This window comes from Narcine bancroftii, chromosome 8 (genome assembly GCF_036971445.1).
Source record: "Narcine bancroftii isolate sNarBan1 chromosome 8, sNarBan1.hap1, whole genome shotgun sequence".
Taxonomy (NCBI): domain Eukaryota; kingdom Metazoa; phylum Chordata; class Chondrichthyes; order Torpediniformes; family Narcinidae; genus Narcine; species Narcine bancroftii.
Genome location: NC_091476.1, coordinates 161638700 through 161660597, shown reverse-complemented (window position 1 = coordinate 161660597; position 21898 = coordinate 161638700). Strand labels below are relative to the sequence as shown.

The 21898-nt window shown below is 38.3% G+C and overlaps 1 protein-coding gene and 1 long non-coding RNA gene across 17 annotated transcripts in view; one reads left to right on the top strand and one right to left on the bottom strand.

Annotated features, from left to right (window-relative positions):
- The window catches only part of macf1a (microtubule actin crosslinking factor 1a), a 535539-nt gene extending 528583 nt beyond the window's left edge, over positions 1 to 6956 (top strand). For 7 of the 15 annotated variants that reach the window (XM_069895723.1, XM_069895722.1, XM_069895724.1 and 4 more), the window contains 3 exons: positions 332 to 442; positions 3003 to 3114; positions 5874 to 6956. In XM_069895723.1, coding sequence (XP_069751824.1) covers positions 332 to 442; positions 3003 to 3114; positions 5874 to 6127 — 477 coding nt within the window. In that variant the 3' untranslated portion in view covers positions 6128 to 6956. The remainder of the gene's footprint in view (positions 1 to 331; positions 443 to 3002; positions 3115 to 5873) is intronic. The other 8 variants (XM_069895733.1, XM_069895734.1, XM_069895729.1 and 5 more) reach the window with 3 other exon arrangements.
- Positions 1 to 21898, bottom strand: part of LOC138741517 (uncharacterized) — a 115424-nt gene that overhangs the window by 1180 nt on the left and 92346 nt on the right. The window contains exon 3 of one of the 2 annotated variants that reach the window (XR_011343548.1): positions 3868 to 4064. The exons of the other annotated variant lie outside the window; for it this stretch is intronic. This is a non-coding gene — a long non-coding RNA (uncharacterized lncRNA). Of the gene's footprint in view, positions 1 to 3867; positions 4065 to 21898 lie in introns of those variants that run through there. 2 annotated transcript variants of the gene reach the window in all.

The following is a 21898-nucleotide window of genomic DNA, read 5'->3' as shown; positions in this document are numbered from 1 at the left end:
TTGGTTAATATATTTATGAACACTGGAACGGTTTGGCATTTGACCTCAATTTATTATTTATGAAGAAAGGAAGTTTCTTGTTCAGTGTTTTATAAGGGTGCAAATTATCCTTGAAATTTGTTAATTTGTTCAGACAAGTTTCTTACATTTCAGTTCTTTTAATTTTCATTTGCATTTGTGTATTATTTTGTGATTTTTAACATTTCATTGTTCAACATTAATTTTATGTTAACATTTGCCCATCCTTTTAATCCCTTTTCTTTCACCATCTGTGTCCATCTTGTTTCTAATCCTCTCCTACTCCATCCTGCTTTCCTCTCCCACCTCACAGACGCCCCAGACCTTCACACGTTGTTATGACAAACCTTGGTTGACAAACAGTAAAGCCTCTACTCCCACTAAGTGCCTAGAATCACATGTGTTCCAGATCCCCAGCATTGAGGTACAGTATAAAACACACAAAGATAGTAGAAGACCTGATGACATAACAGAGTAGTGGTCAATGAGTTGCATCTGCTATCTAGTTAAATCATCAGATTGTACTTAGATTTACTCTTGAGATATGTGATCCTGTGTAAAATTAAAAATCGCTGTTTGGAAATTATTGAAAAATAATATTTAAGAATAGTCAAATTGTCATGCTAAGTTTTGTTACTTAGGATAATGTTTTTAATTGTAGAAATATGTGCACTTTGTGAGAAAAGTATACTTTTACTCTTTAGGGTCAAGATTTTGTTTGAAACTCAAACTCCATTTAGTTGAAGAAATATCTACAGATAAATAACATAGATTTTGGTTAATTTATCTCATTTGGATTTATTTTAATTCAGCACAATTAATCCAAAAACATGGTTCCAGATGAAGCACAAAATAAAGGGATGAACGTGAACAGAGAATATGCTCCCAATCAAAACAGGCACTGTTATCCAAATCAGGCATTCCTACTTTTGTCTCTGCCTTTAATTCTTTAAATAGCAACTGGAGTTTGGGACCAACATTGCAGTTATAAGCTTCATCAAGATTCTTCATTGGATTACACCTTTTATGGGCCTTCATTGTTCCTGAGTTTCCAAATACTTATTTCAAAAATACACCAACCTCATTTCATTTTGAACCTTTAGTTATAACTAGATTGGAGTATTGAAGCAGCTGGAAAATCTTAATATTTGCATAGTTATCTTTCTGGCTAATCAGTTATGAAATTAAGAATTGGTACCTTGTTCTCTCTAAATTGTGTTTTAAATTGTTTTAGTCTATTTTTGATTGTAGTACAGAAAACAAAAGGCTTACTCTCATGAAGTGCTCATAAAGAGTTTTTTTTGTTCCACACTGAAGGAAATTGCTTGGAAGGTGATGAAAATCTCATGAGGGAGAACTCATTTAGGGAAATTCTGGAAAGTGCTGAGAATAGAATCACCAAAGCAGAGTTGAAGATGACTGTCTGTTTTTGGTGGACTTGATGAAATTTAAATGCAAGTGCCTTGAAATCAGATAATTTTTAAAAACCTGTAACCAATTTTTAATGGGGAGCAGGTGCACTTACATTACACCATTACTCTGTCATAGAATCTGCTTTCATCTTGTTTGTTTGTCATAATCTAGAAATTGTGTGCTTTTAAATCCATGTACCAAATGAAATGCTTTTTCTCTTAAATTAGTTAAATACATCAGAATCTTTTGGGACAAATTTTTCTGAGGACTTTCAAGTTGTAGAGTAGTCAGAATGAACTATGTTTCTAAGTCTGAAATACAAAACTAATTGTAATATACTCAAAATATGCAGAACAAGTTGGAATTCAAGACTACTCTCATGTTGATTTGCATTTTCTCATTGTTATTGACAGCACATCTATATTTTCAACAAGTTAATGAGATGACAATGTAATATTATCTGCCTGGAACTTGTTCAAAGACAACTCTCTAAAATATGTTTGCTCTTGAATATGTTTGACATGCCAGAGCCAGTTTCATCCTGTAGAATTTACTATCATGTGTGTTTCTGCTAAATATATACATGTAGCTCTTCCAATATGATTACCAAATTTCTGCACAGTATTTTGTTCGTTGTCTAATATGATTTGTGTATTTATAGATTGATGTGGCTTTACAATATGCCCAGGGCTTTCCAAAGGCAGTAAATCATTTTGAAAGGAGGATGTTGCTGTAATTTGTGCACGATCCCAAGATGGGTAAATAGGAAGGGATCCGATTTGGTAGCAGTGGTAGAAAGATGCCAGAAAATTCTTTATACCTCTTTTGAATGGCCCCATGAGTGGATGGTCGCTCCAATTAACATGTAATCTGGAAGGTATCACTTCTGGTCCCTTTCCCTCTATAATTGTGCAAGAGGCATCTTTGATTATATGCTCAAGATCTTGAGCAAGACTTGAAGGCATATTCTTTTATCTTTAATGCTTAGCTGACACTTGCTGTGCTTTAGTGTTGAATTAATCATCAGTTCTCTTGGCATTAAGTATTGCCACCAACGAGGTGCAAAATGTTACTTTCTGGGCATAATTTGTGTTTATTTTCTCTATGATTAAAGTATACATTTCATTTAGTATATGAATAAGATCTTCCATCAGTCATATAAATGAATTTGCCAAATAACATGCATAATGAAGTTCCAGTTGATTTGGGATAATAATGCATTTGGCTGGACAGATTAACAATGACTCACAAGCTTGCTGTCAACTAAATCCACAGTGAACCAGTGTATCATATTATCATATACTTCTGTCACTAAGGTTCAGATTCTGGAAGGGATTTGTAGATTTTTAAAGAACACAAGGTTTTGGTGACACAAAATTATGAAGAAAAAGGTTTCTGTATTCCTGAATGATGTACATCCATCTGAATTGCCCTATTTTGATTGACAAGAATCCATTTGGACTTACTAGAAAATTAAGATAATCAATTATAAGTAATGTGGTAATCTATTGGAATGATGTTTATTCTTCATTTTTTAATTGGCACTTTAAAACGTTTATACTTCAAACTAGGTGACTCCTGTCCAGGGAAGTAAACTCAGACGACCAAGCTACCACTCCAGTAAGGCTTCACTCACTGGAGATAATGGAAATGTGTCTGCTGCCGCTAAGTCAAGCAAAACTGGTGAGTTCTGAAGATGATCAAGAAATCATCTTCAGAAAATTATTGGGTATGTTAAATTGAGTTTGGTTGGGGCTGGGTTATCTTCTTCCTTGAGCCTTGTACTCCCACTCAAATTTTGTCACATTTGCAATTGTAGTTTTGTTAAATAAAAGAAAATTTAAGATATTGCTTTATGACCAGTATTCCCAAATCCTGGGCATGTGTGCTCACATTGAGAGAGGGCCAAATCTGTCACCGTGTTCCATCACAGACTCCCTGTGTTTTCTACCCATCGCCTCTCAGATTGTCTACCAGTCAGATCTGTTACAGGACCTGAGATCTATTACTATCAATGTATATTCTCAGTCCATGTATTTTTTTGCTTCATTTAACATTTCCAATTGTTTTTAAATTGTTTGTGTGTTCCTAATTAATATATTTGAGTTTGTTTTTAATGTTCTTACATTTCAAAAGTCTTTAAAAGTTTCTTGTCATCTCGTGTTTTTAAAATAGAAAAAGGAATGCTTTATACATATCTATCATTGGGTTTTTTTGTTTCTTAATTATTGGGATATAACTTGTTTGGAAACAGTAATGCGTATTTAGCAGTGAGCAGTTAATGACATCAGATTTGTTCATCCAATTTTGTAGAACATTTGTTTTTTATTTTAACATAAATCTGAATACAATTCAAAAATAAAAATAGATTTTGTTAGGAACGTAAATTGAGATTTCTAAATAATTGTACAATTTATTTGCATCTATGCAGGTTTTTTTTTTGTCTTTAATATTGAAAGAATAGGCAAGCAGTCCATTTATAATTTCCTCTTTCATGCCAAAGTTTTTAATCATCCAATGCCTTGTTTTTTAATTGTGATTAATTAATGTTATTTCATATTGCAACACCTGAACTGGTTGACCTGCGCCAGAATAACAGAAATGCAATAAATACCCAGCCAATCAGGCATCCTCTGTGGAGAGAGAAAAACAAGAGTTAAATGTCATTGACCACCATCCTTTTGGTTAATTTAAAAACTATATTGACAAAATATCCTAAAATTATTGTTCATTAGCAACTCTTTTGGAGAAATAATGATTTGGAGAAGGATAGTGAATAAATGAATCAGATACACACTATTAAATCTGAGTCTGAATAGTGAACACGTAACAACTCAAAATCTTCCCAAACAAATTGTCACGTCTTAAGAATGTCACATATACTTTAACTATAAACTAATTAGTTGTATAGAAAATAGTACCTAGCTCAGGAATAGGCCCTTCACTTTAAAATATCTGATATCGACTGTGATACCAATCTTATCTAATCCCATCTGTCGTTACAAAGTCCATAACCCGTCTGTGTGTCTATTTTAATATTGCTATTCCACCACCTCACCTGACAACACATTCCAGACACCGAGTTTAAAAAGAAAAGTTCTCTCTGTTAAACATTCCCATTAACCTTAAACTAATGCCTTCTAGTATTTGACATTTCCACCCTGGGAAAAGGATTCTAACCCCTTACCCCTATCTATCCCCCTTCACAATCATATACCTCCAACAGACAACCCTCAGCAAAACCAATTCAATTTAAACCTCTTCAATCTAGACAACATCCTGGTTAACCTCTTATGAACCCTCTACAATGCCAGCACATTCTTCCCAAAATTCAGTGACCAGTGACACTGCATGGTTTTTCAAACGAGGCCGAACTAAATTTTTATACGGCTGCAAATTGATTTGCCAACTGTTATACTCAGTCCCCAAATGATTATGTCAAGCATGCTGGAGACTTTCTTTACCACCCTATCCACTGTGTTGTTTCTTTCAGGGAGCGACGAACTTTCAGCTCAAAATCCTGTGCGTCAATGCTATAAAGGGTCTTGCCATTTATTGTATTCTTTCCTCTTGCATTTGACCTCCCAAAATGCAACACCTCACTCTTGGTTGCCACATTTTCACTGATTATACTTTGCTGTATCCTTTGGCAACTTTCTCAATGTGCAACTCCACCAATTTAAGTGATAACGAAGCTACCCACATTTTCACCCAAATCTTTTATTTTTATATTGATCCTAACACTGATCCTTGCCGAATACCACTGGTTACAAACCCTCGGTCACAACAACACCCTTTCAACATTACCCAATTCTCATTTAATATGAATCTAAGCTACAAAATTCCCATATGACTTAATCTTCTGAATTAGCCGACCATAAGAAATGCTTTACAAAAGTCCATGTAGTCAACATCCACCCTCATCAGTTATCTTTGTAACCTCCTCAAATAATTTGATCAAGTTTGTGAGACATGACCTCCCCTATGTAACCCTCCCTTCAAGGTTACAGTGATTAATCCCCACAAAGTTGGATCTATTGAGTTAAATCATATGCTACAAATGGTTGATGTATTTTGTCAATGCATGTACTAATTTAGTGTTTGCATCTTTTAATTCAATAGAAAGTAAGCAAGCAGAAGCTAACTCTCCCTGCTGGAAAAGTGGATCCTTGTAAATCTAGTGGGGACAATGTTGGTTCAGTTGTCATTACCACTTTCCAAAGGTTCACAATTCATAATGGTTAGTTAAGCAGGATACCAGTGGGTGGATCTCTAAAGAATGAAAATGAGAGAGAGGGAAACAAAAGGATTATGATTGTCTCAGACTCTGGAACAAAAAATGAAGATCATTTTGCAGGGAAAGACTATTGGTCATCTTAGGGTTATCTTGCTTAAAACTATGTTCAGCTGATCCCTTGAATGACTTTTGTTTATCTTGTTAGTAGATTCCAAAAGGACACCAAGTAGGCCAACAAGTCGTGCTGGAAGTCGAGCTGGTAGCAGGGCAAACAGTCGGCGAGGCAGTGACGCTTCTGACTTTGACGTCTTGGAGACACAGTCAATGTGTTCAGATATTTCTGAATCCAGTACAGGAGGATCTCAAGCAAGTTCAAGAAGGGGTTCCGCAAAGCCTTCAAAAATTCCAACCCCCTCAAAGAAAACCACAACCCCCAAAAATACAAACAGCAGAAGATAATGCAAGCCCCACACAGACACACACACATACACACCTCTCTCTCTCTTTTCAGAAGCCACCAGATGTATAATATTCTACATAAAAAGTACTGTTGTTAACATAAAAGATTGATTGTGGTCCTAATGCTGCCTTATCATTGTACTTTTTGTTTTTGTAAGTTAAAAAGTTTTTCATGTGAATATTTATGTAGATAAAACATCCATGTTTTGTTCCCGCGGCCTCTATCAGAGGGAAGTGAGAATGCTTTTAACAAAAAAGAACATTTAAATGTGTTCGTGTTCTATTAACTACTGCTTTTTAAAAATAAAACTTGCATATAGGATATGACCCTTCAACAAAAATTTAACTTGCAGTGGATGCAAGACACATGCTGCAGTGTTTATTAGAAATCACAGATACCTCACGGAGTATTTAAGTGGGAAGAAATGGAGCGATGTACAGTTTTACTTATTTTTAAGGTTGTTCATTTTTTTGCCTGCTGAAAGTTACACGAACCATTATGACAAAAAATGTACATGCAAGTTGTAAAAAAAAATATTGCTATCTTTGAAGCAGTGTAAAGGACACTTTAACAGCAGCCGATGATCATTGTGGGTCACACCAGCAATTGCTAGCAAGGCCTTTCTCACTTTTTTATGCTGCTTTTTGTTCATTTGAATTGACCACTGGGACTATATGAGCAGCCGTATTTATATTCTATTAATATTTAGTCTGACCATGTCGCTGTGTGATACCACAATCCAACTTGTACCAAGGAGTCAAACATTCATTTTTTGTATTCAAAAACAAATGTGCTTGCAGTAACTTTAAAAAAAATTACTAAGTACTGCTTTACTTGTCTTTGTGGTCTTTATTCAAGAGATTGAAGTGGACACATTTTCTGTTTATTGTGGTACATGCATTACACCTTTCTATTGGTAGCGCAGAATTTTTGCAAGAATGAGCAATTTGATCCGAAGTTCTATTTTAAGGTATGTGTCCCTAATGTTGATATTCGTGTAAACAAAAAATCGAATTTGAATGCTCGTGTTTATCAAGATTCTACAGCAGTTGGTGTATAAAATAACATTTACAGGAATCATCATCTTTGAACTGTCAAACTAGCACAGGTGCAAAAGAGAAAGTTCCAGTTTTTGCTTCATTTTTTGATCAAGTTTGCTTCCAATGTAACTACGGTGAACTCATGAGTCAAACATAAAATTATTGTCACTGTGTTTGGCTTACTCAACTTATCACTCGAGTTGGATGAACTCCAGATTATTTGGGAGGCAGAGGGGGTGATTGAAGTTACAGGGATGGAATCACACCTAAGAGGCAGGAAGATGGAAGCTGGGTAACAGTCGGGAGAAGGAAACAAGACAGGCAATGTTGGGTACCCCTGTGGCCATTCCCCTCAGTACCCATTTGGATACTGCTGGGGGGATGACTTCCCTGGGCCAGGCAGCAGCAGCCAAACCAAAACACTATGGACGACTCTGAGCCTCAGAAGGGAAGGATGAATTCAGGTAGACAGATAGTCATAGGGCACTTGATAGGTGAACAGATAGGAGATTCCGCGGACGCAAAAGAGACTCCAAGATAGTGCCTTGCCTCCTGGGTGCTTGATTCCAGGATGTCTCTGAGTGGATGCAGAATATTCTTAAGGGGGAGGATAATCAGTCATACAATATATTAGTACCAATGACATAGGAAGAAGGGAGATAGAGGTCCTGCAAAGAAAGTTAGGAAAGAGGCTGAAGAGAAGGACGTCCAAGGTGGTCATCTCTGGTTTATCCAGAGCCATGAGCTAGGGAAGGTCAGAACAGGAAGATAGTGCAGGCAAATGTATGGCTGAGGAGATGATGCAGGGGGTAGGGTCTCAATTTCCTGGATCATTGCAATCCTTTTTTAGAGAACGGGTGACCATAATATGTGGGAAGGGTTGCACATGAACTTGAGGGGAACCAATAACCTGGCAGGGCAGTTTGCTAATGTTGGGGAAGGTTTAAATGAGATTTGCAGGGGGGTGGAAACCAAATTGAAGAAGCAGTGGTTAGGTCACAAGTAGGGACGGATGTAGGGAGTTTGTGTGGAAGATGGGGCAAAATTTCAACCATGGGGATGCATTGCAATGCAATAGGGGCACTAAGTTGAATGTAACAAAGGGATAAAGGTTTTGTATTTAAATGTATGCAGCATTAGAAATAAAGTGGATGACCTTGTAGTGCAGGTATACATAGGCAGGTATGATGTTCTGGCCTCAGAGTCTTGATGAAAGGATGGATGTCATTGGGAGCTGAATGTCCAAGGGACATTCGAAAGGATAGGCAGGTCAGCAGAGGGGGGGCAGTGTGTCAGGAACAGCATTAAATCATTAGGAAGAGATGACATAGGATCGATTGAGTTAAATGGGCAAGGGTACGAAGACATTATTGGCTGTAATTTACCGACCTCCAAACAGTAGCCATGATCTGCAACAGCAGATAGAAAAGGCTTGTCAGAAGGGCAATGTCGTGAGGGATTTTAACATGCAAGTAGATTGGGACTGGCTCTCAACACAGAATTTGTAGTAAGCCTATGAGATGGTTTTTGAGAGCAGCTTGCTGATAAGCCCATGAGGGGACCGGCTGTACTGGATTGGGGTGATGAGAGATCATAGAGCTGGGGTGGGCAATCTTTTAATTTTTAATTTAGACACAGCATAATAACAGGCCATTTCGGACCACGAGTCCATGCCACCCAATTAACCTACATCCTCAGAACATACTTGTGGACCGAAATGGCCTGTTACCATGCTGTATGAATAAATTTAAAAGTTGCCCACCCCTGGCTTAGAGTAAAAGAACTGTTGGGGAGCAGGTCATCAACGGAGATGTGAATCGAATGTTTCCCTTGGTAGGTGAATCTAGGACAAGAGGGCACGGTCTTAGCATTAGAAGGGACCAATTTAAAACAGATGAGGAACAATTTCTTTAGCCAAAGGGTCGAGGATTTGTGGAATTTGTTGCCACATGCAGCTGTGGAGACCCAATCATTGTGGGGATTTAGAGGGAGATTGACAGATATCTAATTAGTCAAGCTATCAAGGGATATGGGGAAAAGGCAAGAAATTGGAACTAGAAGTGAGAACAGTTTAGCTCGGTGGATTTGCGGAGAAGACTCGATGGGCCAAATGGCCTACTTCTGTTCCTTTATCTTGTGATCTTTTAATGTGATTGAGTTCAGTTTGAGATTTAATATGATGTGTCAGTTTTTCAGTGGGGTAAAAGAAATACCATCAGCTCAGAACAGCAATTCAGGAATGTAGTAAATGCTGAGATTGCTGCATTCTTATCACTTACCATCAGTTATTTTTCATTCCTATCACAGCCTCGATACTAGCAGATTTTTTTGTGCCTTTGCATCCTTCTTTTCATGATTGTTTGACAGTTCTGAGCAGAAAATGTATGCTGGCTGGTTCCATTGTGATGGTTGCTTGGGCTCCCTTCCATGGGATTTTAGTTACACGATAGGCTAAACAGCTAACAAGGGCCCAGTGTACATCATGGAAATCACTGGTTGAGGAGGAGTCAGTGATCTCTCAGTAAAAAGTGGGATTATTGTTTTCAATTGCTCCTCTATCGAAAAATTTGTAATATATGTCAAAAAGCATCTCTGTCTTAGCTTGATTGAAGGTATCCCTTAATAAGGTACCTGTCTGATAAAGGTTGATACTGATAAGTTCTAGATCTTTAGCTGCAGATGATGTGATTCCTGTTGTTCATCTAGGTGACATTTATCAGGCATGGAACTGATTATAATCAAGGATAATTATCCTTGAGGTCCCATTTTGTATACTTGTTCATCTCTTTCAGATTTCAGATTTATTGTCAGAGAAAATACAATGCAGAGATTTTTTCAATTTTCCCCTTCCTGGTATACACCATTGACAGTATTATCATCAAGACTTTTAATCATGTTTTCCATTTCCTCAATTCTTGCTAGGGTCAAGGCAGAACAGTCCCAAGTTGGGAATGCTTCCTCCATTGCATGGTGATCCATGATCACTGGGCACTGTTTCTTGCCCCTACAATTACATAGGGAAATTTTAAAATGATTTAAAGAATTATTTCAGGAATCAAGTCTGGTTTGGTTAGCCTATTTAACCTTGGTGGGCTTTTCTACACAATGTTTCATACTAATAATATACATTTCTGATAAAGATAGCATCAGCCAAGCCCAAGCTGGGCCTCAAACAATCTCAACTTCATAAGAGACAGCTCTGCAGAAAGTCCCAAGACGTACAGTATAGCCATCAGATTCTGCCCTCCATTCATCAAATGCCATCTTCTCCACATGTTTCCTTTACATTTCCTTTTCTCTGCTGGGTAATTATTCTCCTTCAGACTTGTTGCATAGGTGACCATTAACATAAAAGCCAGGGTTGTCTTTTCACTGGAGTCTTTAACCATCTGATCTGGCCCTTGTTTTGTTTGTGAAATTAGTGCTTCTATCTTTGGGGATGCCCTCACCTTTATGTCTACACCTCGTCTTGGATCCCTCTGGTTTCCACCAAGCTTATGCCAGGCTAAATATATTTGACACCCTCCCTGAAAGTGTAATGATACCAATTTCTTCCAATAATGCTTCAGTAGGCAGCTCATTCCCCTCTGATGAAGTTGAGCCTGAAACATTGCCTGATCTGCTGAATTCCTCCAGCATTTTATGTGTGGCTTTGGTTTGCCAGCATCTCCAGTCTACTTCCAAACGCAGCTTGTTTCATTGGGTTTCCATTGGTATTTTACACAGTGCAGTCTTTAGTTTCCCATTTGTTTTCTAGGCCTATCCACAAACACTTCATCTACTTTTCTTTCCAAGATTTGTCTTTAATTCCACAACCTTCTGCATTCTTAACATTTTCTTTATGATGATGTCTTTTCCCTTATGACAGTGTGCCCTCTGCAAGACTGACTGGCAGATCTCATTACCTGTGTAAATTTGTCTTTGAGAATCTGTAAGATGTTTGTCTGTGTGGATTTTCCTCTCACCGTTTAAAAGAAAACATACTGGGGGTGTAGGTCAATTGAGCAGCAGGGGCTCATGAGCCAAAATAGCCTGTTACCGTGCTGTATGTCTGATAATTTTTTTTTAATTGCACTTAAATTTAAAATCACAGCTGATTTCCTTCAACTGCTTGACCTTGATCTTAAACAGCTGATGTCCAACTGTTCTACTAAAATATGCCAGGTTTGAAGAATGACTTCTATGTCTGATTTTTGGTTTGTTCACAAACCTTACCAAGTAGGTAGCACTATCCAATGACCAAGTAGGTAGCACCATCCAATGCATTCACACAACAAAGGAGATCTACAATCCTTACCAATTGGTGCAGTGGTAGGCTATCCAGACTGTGACCACCGAAAAATTGGAGGAACACCTCATATTCCATCTGGCCATCCTCCAACGTGATGGGCATTAACATAGACTTCTCTCATTTCCGTCAGCCCCCTACCTCCATCTTTTCCTATGTCTGCTTTTCTCCCTCTCCCTCCCTCCACAGATCCCCAAACAACATCCCATTCTCAGTTAATTCTCACCTTCCCCCTCTCCTGTGCCCCATCCACCCATATCCAATTAAAACCTTTTGTCTTTTGGTCTGTACTCCTTTTCCCTGCCTATTCTTTCCTCCCCAGCCTTTCAATTCAGGTGCTTGCCTGCTTTTTACTCATACCTTGAAGGGCTCAACCCCAAAATGTCAATTGTATGCCTTCACCTTTGGATGCAGCAAGACCTGCTGAGTTCCTCCAGTATATTTGAGATTTTAACCATAATCACAGTGTCTGCAGGCTTTTGTGCTTCATTCTATCCATCATTTCCACTCAGCGCTCCACCACACCAGGACTACAATGTGTTTCAACAGTACAGAAGAAATTGCTGGCCCAAGGACAGAACATTTATGTCTGCTTGTTCAATTTGTGCAATCAATAGCTCGATAAATCCTGTTTTGTGAGCACTCTGTTTGCACATCATCTCTTTATTCACACCTATTTTGTTTTTAAATATTTGGCATGTAAGTTTTTTAGTTTTCCAGTATTTCAAGACCAGAATTAACACTGTTTCTATCTGAAACTAATTTAGTGGGATGGAGATTATTAAGAGTGTGTTAATTAAAATGTTAATGATGACTAGGTAGCATTATGGAGATGATGCAGTTTCAAGGAGGATGGTAGCTTTCATCCTGAGAATGAAAAGATTGTTTTCAAATTTTGTACTAACCCCAATATCTACATCTATTTTCCTTTTATGTTGTGATCACATATTGTACAATATTCCAGATTAAAGAGACAAAAGGTGCAAAACCTTCAGTTTCTTTGCTGAACTTAACGCTGAGTTAAAATGGAGAACCACTCCTGATACATTATTCTCAAATGATAAGTGCTTGTCTGTAGGAAGGCTGGGCTTTTACAGATGGCCCATCTATAATTAGACTACGTTGCTTTTTTTCCTCCCCCTGTTACACATACTTTTGTGCATGAGCCTAATTTCTATGATTAATCTTCTAAATGACTGGACAATCCCATGGGAAATAATAATGGATTGTTCACCTTAAGCAGGGAGGTTGAGAAGAATTCCAACCCAAATGTTGACTATTTTTATCACTGCTACTTAACCTGCTGAGTTCCACCAGCAGATTGTTTTTTTTTGCTGGCAGAGAAACACTGGAGCATATAGTTGTGGAAGTGTGGGGAGAAGAATTGTTTTAAAATCCAGATGGGAACCTATCGACAGAGCTGTCTGTGAGTCTAGACATGAGGCATGGCTACAGATGACTCCTGGGATTCAGTTACATCTCACCAGACACCCACCCACCCAAAATAAATGCAGCTGGCCAGCTGCCAGCACAAAGTCACCCACACACCATATCATGCCATTGTGCATTAAACCAACTCAATTTGTAAAACTTCATTGGCCTTCAGCCTGAGCAGTACTTCTTTTGGAATATTTTATTAAAAAAATTTCCATACATGTAGTAATCAAGATTGATATAATTATACAAATTCCAAAAGAAGAAAATAAGGCTACACCATGATGGTATTCACCCCTACGCCAAACACCATCCACCCCCCCCCCCCCAAACAATTAACATATAAGAAAAGAAGTTTTTAGGATTTTACGGAGAGATGTCATCTAACACAGATATATAAAAATTCTTCATTACAATTCAGAGGAGAATCTTGCTGGTCTAGAGGCAGAGAGAGGACAATATTACAAATTAATTTGTTTCTCAAGCTATTTTTTTTTCTCCCAAAGGGATACAATTTTGAATTTCTGCTTGCCTTCTTGATGTACCTAAAGATGTATCAGATTTCCTCGCCAATGCTAATTTAACAAATTCCAATAGGTATATTGATAATTTTAATTTAGGTCTTAGACCTTCAATATTTCCTAATAAAAACAAATTCAGACTTTGCAGGAAGATGGTTCCTGTATCTTGCTCCAAAGAATTTTGTAAATCTGCCCAAAAGGGGCTTAAATTAGGACAAGACTAAGTTGAATGCTAAAAAGTTCCTACACCTTCACCACACCTAAAGCATTGATCTGATAAATCTGATTTCAATCTGTTAAATTTCTGTGGTGTAAGATATAACTGATGCAAAAAAATTGAACTAATTTATATCTACATTAATAGTATTAGTCATATTTAAATCTGCCCATACTTGCTCATCAATTACAATATTCAAATCTGTTTCCCACCTCTGTCTGCACTTATAATTTCCTCATTTAGGAGTTCCTATTTGCAATAGAGAATATATCACAGAAGTAAACTTTTTAACAATTCCTCTCCTAACGAGGTTCCACTTTAGTATAACAAGGCAACAACATGGTTAGTCTTAACTAATCCCTCAAATATGCTCTTAGTTGAAAATAACAAAAAAGGGTGTTATGCGTTATACCATATTTATTTCACAATTGCTCAAGTGACATTAATTGACCCATTTAATAACAATCTTCAACATTTATAATCCCTTTATGAAACCAAATATTCAAAAACTGATTATCCTTTGAAAAAGATATGAAGATTTTAAATCAGACATTTTGGGCGATTATAGACCCTATTACACCAATCTCATCATTTATTTTTTCCAAATATTGATTAAGTGTTTCAATAATGGTGTATACTTATCACCAACCATCAATTTTAATTCCCTCTCTCCTATTTTATTCCATTCTATATTAACCCATGCCCATTTTTAATTTTCTAAAAGGGAAGCAAGAAATCTAACGTGTCACTCAATAATTTTTTAAATTAGGAAGCTATAAGCCTCCCAATTCATATTTCCATGTTTATTTCTCTACAGAAACTCTTGTCATTTTATCTTTCCAAAGAAATTTCCTTCCTTACTTATTCAATTCTTGAAAAAAATTTGAGGTACTAAAGTAGGTAATGTTTGAAAAAGATATTGTATTCTTGAGAATATATTCATCTTAATACAATGAACCCTTCCCACTAAAATTATAAGTAAATTAATCCATAATTAAAAATCTTCCTCAATCTTTTTAAATAATGGTAAATAATTCAATGTATATAATTTTTTCAAATTATTATCCATACATATGCCTAAATATTTAATACTACCTTTTGGCCACTTAAACTGAATATCCCTTTGACATTGAGTATAATCACCTTGTGTTCATAGCACAATTTCACTTTTATCCAAATTTATTTTATAATCCGAAACTTTACCATATTCTTCCAATTGGAGATATAATTTACATAAAGATATCTCAGGTTCAATGAAGTATATTAAAGCATCATCTCCAAATAAAATAATTTTATGTTCTTCTTGGCCTACCCTAAATCCCTTAATTTCAAATCATTCCTGATTATTTGACCAAGTGGTTCTATAGCTAAAATAAATAAAGCTGGAGATGAAAGGCATTCTTGCCTACTTGATCTCGCTAATTGGAATGGTGCGGATATTTGTCCATTAGTTACTACTTTAGCTTTAGGATTATTATAGAATGCCCTAATCCAATTTACAAAGTTCAATCTATATCCAAATTTCTCCAACACTTTAAACAAAAACAATTCCAGTCTATCAAATGCTTTTTCTGCATCTAAAGCCACTGCAGCCGTCATATCACCTCAATTATACTCAATAATCTAACTACATTTTCTGGCCTGCATCTCTTTTTTACAAAACCTGTCTGATCCATATTTATTCAATCTATTTGCCTAAAGTTTTGGAACAATTTTATAATCTGCATTTAATAGTGAAATAGGTCTATGGAATGAAGGTTTTAAAGGAACCTTATCTTTTTTAGGAATCACTGTAATTATTGCCATCAAAAATGATCTGGGTGAGTATGAGTTTCCGAGGCCTGATCTAATACTTATATAAATATAGGAATTAACAAATCTTCAAATTCTTTATAAATCCATCTTCTCCTGGAGATTTATTACTCTGCAATGAACTTTGGCTTCCCTCACCTCTAGTTCAGTAAAAGAAGCATTTATTTCCATTTGCTCTTCCAATCTTAATCTAGGCAACATTATCTGTGATAAATAACTATCCATTTTATTTTCATCTTTTAAAGATTCCAAACTATGTAATTTTAAATTAAAAAATTTAAATGATTAAGGCTTATAAGTATCCACATTATTATCCTTTTTAATTGCATTGATTGTTCTTAAAGTCTGTTCTGCCAATAATTGCCAAACTAATACTTTATGTGATCTCTCACCTAATCCATAATATCTTTGTTTCATTCTTATAATTGCTTTCTCAGTTCTATAAGTTAGCAATGTATTACATTGAAGTTTTTTATTAATTAATTGTCTATGTCCTCAATAATTTTGCACGCCCTCTTCAGACAATGATCCAGTAGATCATGTTGATGGGGGAGGGGATGGAGACTCCAGTGATTCTCTCTGCCATTCTTATGATCCTGTGGATTGACCCCGATCCATTTCTCTGCAGCAACCATACCACACTGTGATGCAGCCCGACAGGATGCTCTCAATAGGGTTCCTGTAGAAGGTTGACATGATGGTGGCCAGTAGCCTTGCCTGTTTGTCTTCTCAGGAAGTGCAGTCACTGTTGTGCCTTCCTGACAAGTGAGGAGATGTTGTGTGTCCACAATAGATTACTAATCAAGTGAACTCCAATGAACTTGGTGCTCTCCACTCTCTCTACTACAGAGTTGTTGATGTGTAGCAGAGGGTGGTCATTCCTGGACCTCCTGAAGTCCACGATCATCTACTTTGTCTTGTCCACGTTGGGAGTCAGGTTATTACACTCGCATAATTTCACAAGATTTTCCACCTTTTCTCCGTCATGCAACTCATCGTTGTCGCTGCTAAGGCCAACTACTGCTGTGTCATCTGCAAACTTGATAACATTGTTGGAACTAGAACTGGCGATGGAGTCGTGGGTCAGTAGTAGGAACAGGACCGGGCTGAGAACACAGCCCTGAGGTGTGCCAGTGCTCAACGTGATGGTGTTCAACATTCTGCTGACCGATCCAGACGGACTATTGTTTTTCTGTTAGGAAGTCCAAGATCCAATTACAGAGAGGGGTGTTGAGTCCCAATGAGGTCAGCTTCTCAGGAATGAGTGCATTAAGTACCAAGGTGAAGTCAATGAATACCAGCCTGGTGTATGAAGCATCATTCTTCAGTGGACGAGGACAGAGTGAAGCGACAAAGCTATAGAATAATCTGTGGAATGGTTTCTCCTCACCTCAGCCAAGTTTTGCATGGGGGCCAGTTCATTAGGGGGACATGGAGCTTTCTTTGGCATCATCCTTTTCTTCTTATCAGACTGTGCATAGAAGGTGTTAAGTCTGTCCAGAAAGGAGGCAGGAGGTATCATTGTTTTTAACTTGCAAAGTTCACTTGTGATCTGTAATAGTCTTGATCCCTCGCCATATGTGCCTCGTGTCACACAGCTGTCTGTGGATCTTCTGCGCATACCCTCGCTTTGTCTTCTGGATTGTATGGAAGGGTTCGTTCGGCCCTGGCTGATCTTAGTACCATCCTACACCCTGTCCTGAAGGTAGCATCATGAGCTCTGAGAAGGGCCTGGACCACTGCATCCAACCATGGTTTCTGGTTAACCCTGGATATGAAGCATTTGATCTCGGTGACATCCTCAATGCCCTTGCTAATGTAGCCAGTACCTGAGCTTTTGTACTTCTCTATGCTTACATGACAGTTGTAGGTGGCTGCCTCCCTGAAACAACTCCTGTCTGTGATTTCAAAGCTGCCTTGAGGTACTGCTGTGGCCACCCTCTCCTGGCCACATCCTGGTCTCCCTGGGAACTGACCTGGTTTGCTTTGCCAGTGGTCTGTACACTGGGGTTAGTAGGACAGATATGTGATCAGAGGAACCAAGGTGGGGGCAAGGTGCAGTTTTGTACGCACCAGGGACGCTGGTGTACACCCAATCCAGAGTGTTCTCTCCTCTGGTGGTGAAGTTCACGTGCTGTTGAAACCATGGTAAGACCGTTTTCAGGTTGGCGTGAATGAAGACGCCAGCAACGATCATGACATCATTAGGGTGGGAAGTCTGGGCTTCATAGATGGCTCTGTAAAACTCCATTTCTTAGTGTCAATTCTTCTGCCAAGTTTAACTCTTCCACCACAGGATTTTTTTATTTATTTATAGTTTTACAGATTCGGACTAGCCAGGTGTTACAGGGGAACAATCCTCCCCTTTTACAGGTCTTTGTTTGCCGGGTCCTCTCTTTACCTTCTCCCTCCCCCCACCACATGCTTCACCCTCCCTCCCACTTCAACCCAGGTAAAAGCATAAAAATCTATTATTAAAAATAACAATGCAAATGCATGAGGAGAAAAAAGAAATGGGGAGGGAGCTGGCAGAACTTCCAAATTGTCTCCTTGTTCTTGTTATTTCAGGGCTTGTGTGATCCTGTTTATTGCTGCACCACAGGTTTATTTAACCTACCTGCGAGGACATACAGTAGATCCTTATTCTTTTGAGATACACCCAATCTGCCTGGAGCTGTTCCCTTCTGCCCAAGCATTCCTGGAGTTTGAATCATTCCTTTCTCCAGTGTTTATGCACCCAGTTATTACCTCCTATCTTCTATCATTTCAGTATACAGTCAGGGGAATTAAATGTTCCTCCTGAGGGCCAGAGATCATCTTTGGGACTTTTTACTATTGCAGCATTAGTCCCCACTGAGACCACTAGTTTTCACTTTGAAATATTCTTCACCCTTTTTCTGATATATTTTTATCTTGGACCAAAGAGAAAACAAATGATGAGAGATTTGCATCAGAGAAACCCCATGTACTGGAGCATCCAACATGACACCGTCAATATTTTAAAATTTCAGGCTGATCTTGGCTGAGGATATAATGTTGGGAGAATTCTGCATCTGAGTGAAGAATAGCAGTGTGGATATTAGTTTATATATTGTACCTGTGGTTATGAGAACTGCCAAGCAAAAGCAAAGAAAATCAAATATTAAAGAATGATAGTTAAAAAAAATCCATGTTGCAAGTAAAACACAAAAGTCTGCAGAGACTGTGGTTAAAGTAAAAACACAATGTTGGAGAAATTCAGCAGGTCAAACAGGGTACTTCATATAGCAAAGATAAAGATGCAAAACCAACATTTTGGGCTTGAGCCCTTCATCAGGTATGTTACAACATTGGTAACAATTCTGAAATGAAGAGGGTGTCTACAGAAATGTAAAGCTTTGCAAAAATGATATCTTGTTATTGCCAAGAACTGTGGATATTCCTAAACATCCCTGTGATGACAAAATTGCAGCTGATGGGGCAAAAACTTCCACCATCCCATCAGCTCCAATGGTCAAATCAGTTAAAAATGGCCAAGCCTCAAAGTACTCCATTTATTTGTTAAAATGGTATTATAACCAATTTAAAAAAGAGAAAGAAAATTTAAGAACAGAATTATTTAAACTTTTAGGTTCAACTCGTACCCAACTTTTCCATCTAAAACAATCTTGTCACCAATAAAGGGTGTGGTAAAACAATGAAAGTCTGCAGACACCGTGGTTGAAGTAAAAACACAACATTGGAGAAACTCAGCAATCGCCTGCCGACATTTTGCTCCTACCTTGATGAAGGGCTCAAGCCTGAAACGTTGGTTATGAATCTTTAGCTTTACTATACAAGCACTGTTTGACCTGCTGAGTTTTTTCAGCATTGTGTTTTTACCTGTCACTAATATTTTCCCCCTTTTTAACTGTATTTTCTATACTTGAGGGTTAGCCTCTATGATGTTCTCTTTGAAAGTTCTAAAAGCCTACTCTGTGTATGTGTAAAAAAAAAATCCATGAGGGAGACGAAATGAGAAACATTACTGAAATTGAAAATTAGTCTGTTCTGTTTCATTCATAAACAAATATGAACTTCCAAAGTACTTTAATGTGAAAATCACATGCATAAAGATGGATTTTTCATAGTGATGTAGAGTTATGCAGAATGGAAAGACCTTAACCCAACTTGTCCATGTCAACCAAGGTGCCTACCTGAGCTCATTCCCATTTGCCTGAATGAGGCCCACATCACTCTGAACCATTCACATTCATATACCTGTCCAACTATCTTTTATATGTTATAATTGCTCCTGTCCCTTCCACCTCCTCTGGCAGCTCATTCCAAATATCCATCACCTAAAGTGTGGAAGAAACTTTTCCTTCAGGTCCCCTGTAAATTTTTTTCTTCTTGCCTTAAACTTGTGTTCTCTAGTTTCAGATTCCCATTTTCGGTGAAAATACTGTTACCATCACTCATGGTTTTATAAACTTTTAGCCCTCAATCTCCTTAACTCCAAGGAAAATAGTCCCAGCTGTTGTGTTCAAGAATAGGTTCGATGGTTCAAAGAGAATCAAGGCTAAACACATGTTATCAACACACAGTGGGCTTCACACAGGGGAATTCACAAAAGAGTACACACTCACACAGATCAACCCAGAATAATACACAAATAACTACACATCGGGTGCAAAAAAAATCACTACTAAACATTCATTCCCAATTGGGAATGCGAGGGTTAAACACACAACTCTCTCTATCTCCAGCAGTAACAGCACACTAACAAACAGTAAATTAATTACAACTAACAAGTATATCAAATGATCCTGGTCTCCAGCATTGCCCACGGCTTGGGATCTGGGTTGGGTCCATTGCATTCGGCCCTCTGGAGTTCAGTGATGGTCCCCATGCAACAGCAGGAAACAGAGAGAGAGAGGGCTTTTTCAATGCAAGTCCTGTCAATGTGACCTACAAGGACCAATCATGCATCAACCTCACCTGTGGGCAGGTGACAGGCCAGAGAGATCACATGGTTCTTCATAATCCACATTCCCACCAGATTCCAGACAGAGGGATGGCACATTATCTTCACAATCCACACTCCCACCAAGTTCCAGATGGAGAGTAGTGGCGTCGCTAGGGTTGGGGTCACCCCACGTGGTGTCACTCCCCCCTCCCCTCAGCCCATGATTTTCTCCTTCTTTTCCTTCAATTACTACTTCATTCTCACGAAGGTTATTGATAAAAGTTCACCAATACTAATTACCACAATATTGTAGCTAAAACAGCAGAAAATTTGACAAAAGCAACGATTATAAAAACACCAGCAGAAATAAAACAGTGCGTTGTTGTAGCGTGTGTAGATGAAACCACATGTTTTTTTTAATTTTTTATTTTTCACACCATAAACCACATTGACCAAGATATATACATTTTCCTTTTCAAATATATACAGTCATTTTCTCCCCCCACCCCTCCTCCCATCCCACCCTCCCTACCTCCCCCCCCCCATTCATTTAAAGTACAAAATCTAAGATACATTAAACCAGTCAAACAATGTTGTCATTCAATAAAAATAAACAAGAAATTCCACTGAGTCAATTCTTTTCATTTCCTTCTCCTTTCGTTAATTTAGGTGGTAAATGTCCCCGGTAGGTTTTCTCTATTGTGTCTCATGTTTCTTTTCTTCTTTGGCTTGGCTTCGCGGATGAAGATTTATGGAGGGGGTAAATGTCCACGTCAGCTGCAGGCTCGTTTGTGGCTGACAAGTCCGATGCGGGACAGGCAGACACGGTTGCAGCGGTTGCAGGGGAAAATTGGTTGGTTGGGGTTGGGTGTTGGGTTTTTCCTCCTTTGCCTTTTGTCAGTGAGGTGGGCTCTGTGTTCTTCTTCAAAGGAGGTTGCTGCCCGCCGAACTGTGAGGCGCCAAGATGCACGGTTTGAGGCAATATCAGCCCACTGGCGGTGGTCAATGGGGCAGGCACCAAGAGATTTCTTTAGGCAGTCCTTGAACCTTTTCTTTGGTGCACCTCTGTCACGGTGGCCAGTGGAGAGCTCGCCATATAACACGATCTTGGGAAGGCGATGGTCCTCCATTCTGGAGACGTGACCCACCCAGCGCAGCTGGATCTTCAGCAGCGTGGACTCAATGCTGTCGACCTCTGCCATCTCGAGTACTTCGACGTTAGGGATGAAAGCGCTCCAATGAATGTTGAGGATGGAGCGGAGACAACGCTGGTGGAAGCGTTCATACCCACACTCCTGTTCGGCTCCGAATCATGGGTTTCATGTATGGCTCCCATATTTGTTCAAATATTTCAATATTATTTCTTAAACTATATGTTATTTTTTCTAACAGAATACATTTATTCTTTTCTATATACCATTGTTGTATTCTCAAATTAGCTTCCAATTTCCAGGTTGACATAATACATTTTTTTGCTACGGCTAGAGCTATCTTAACAAATCTTTTTTGTGCACCATCCAAATCAAGTCCA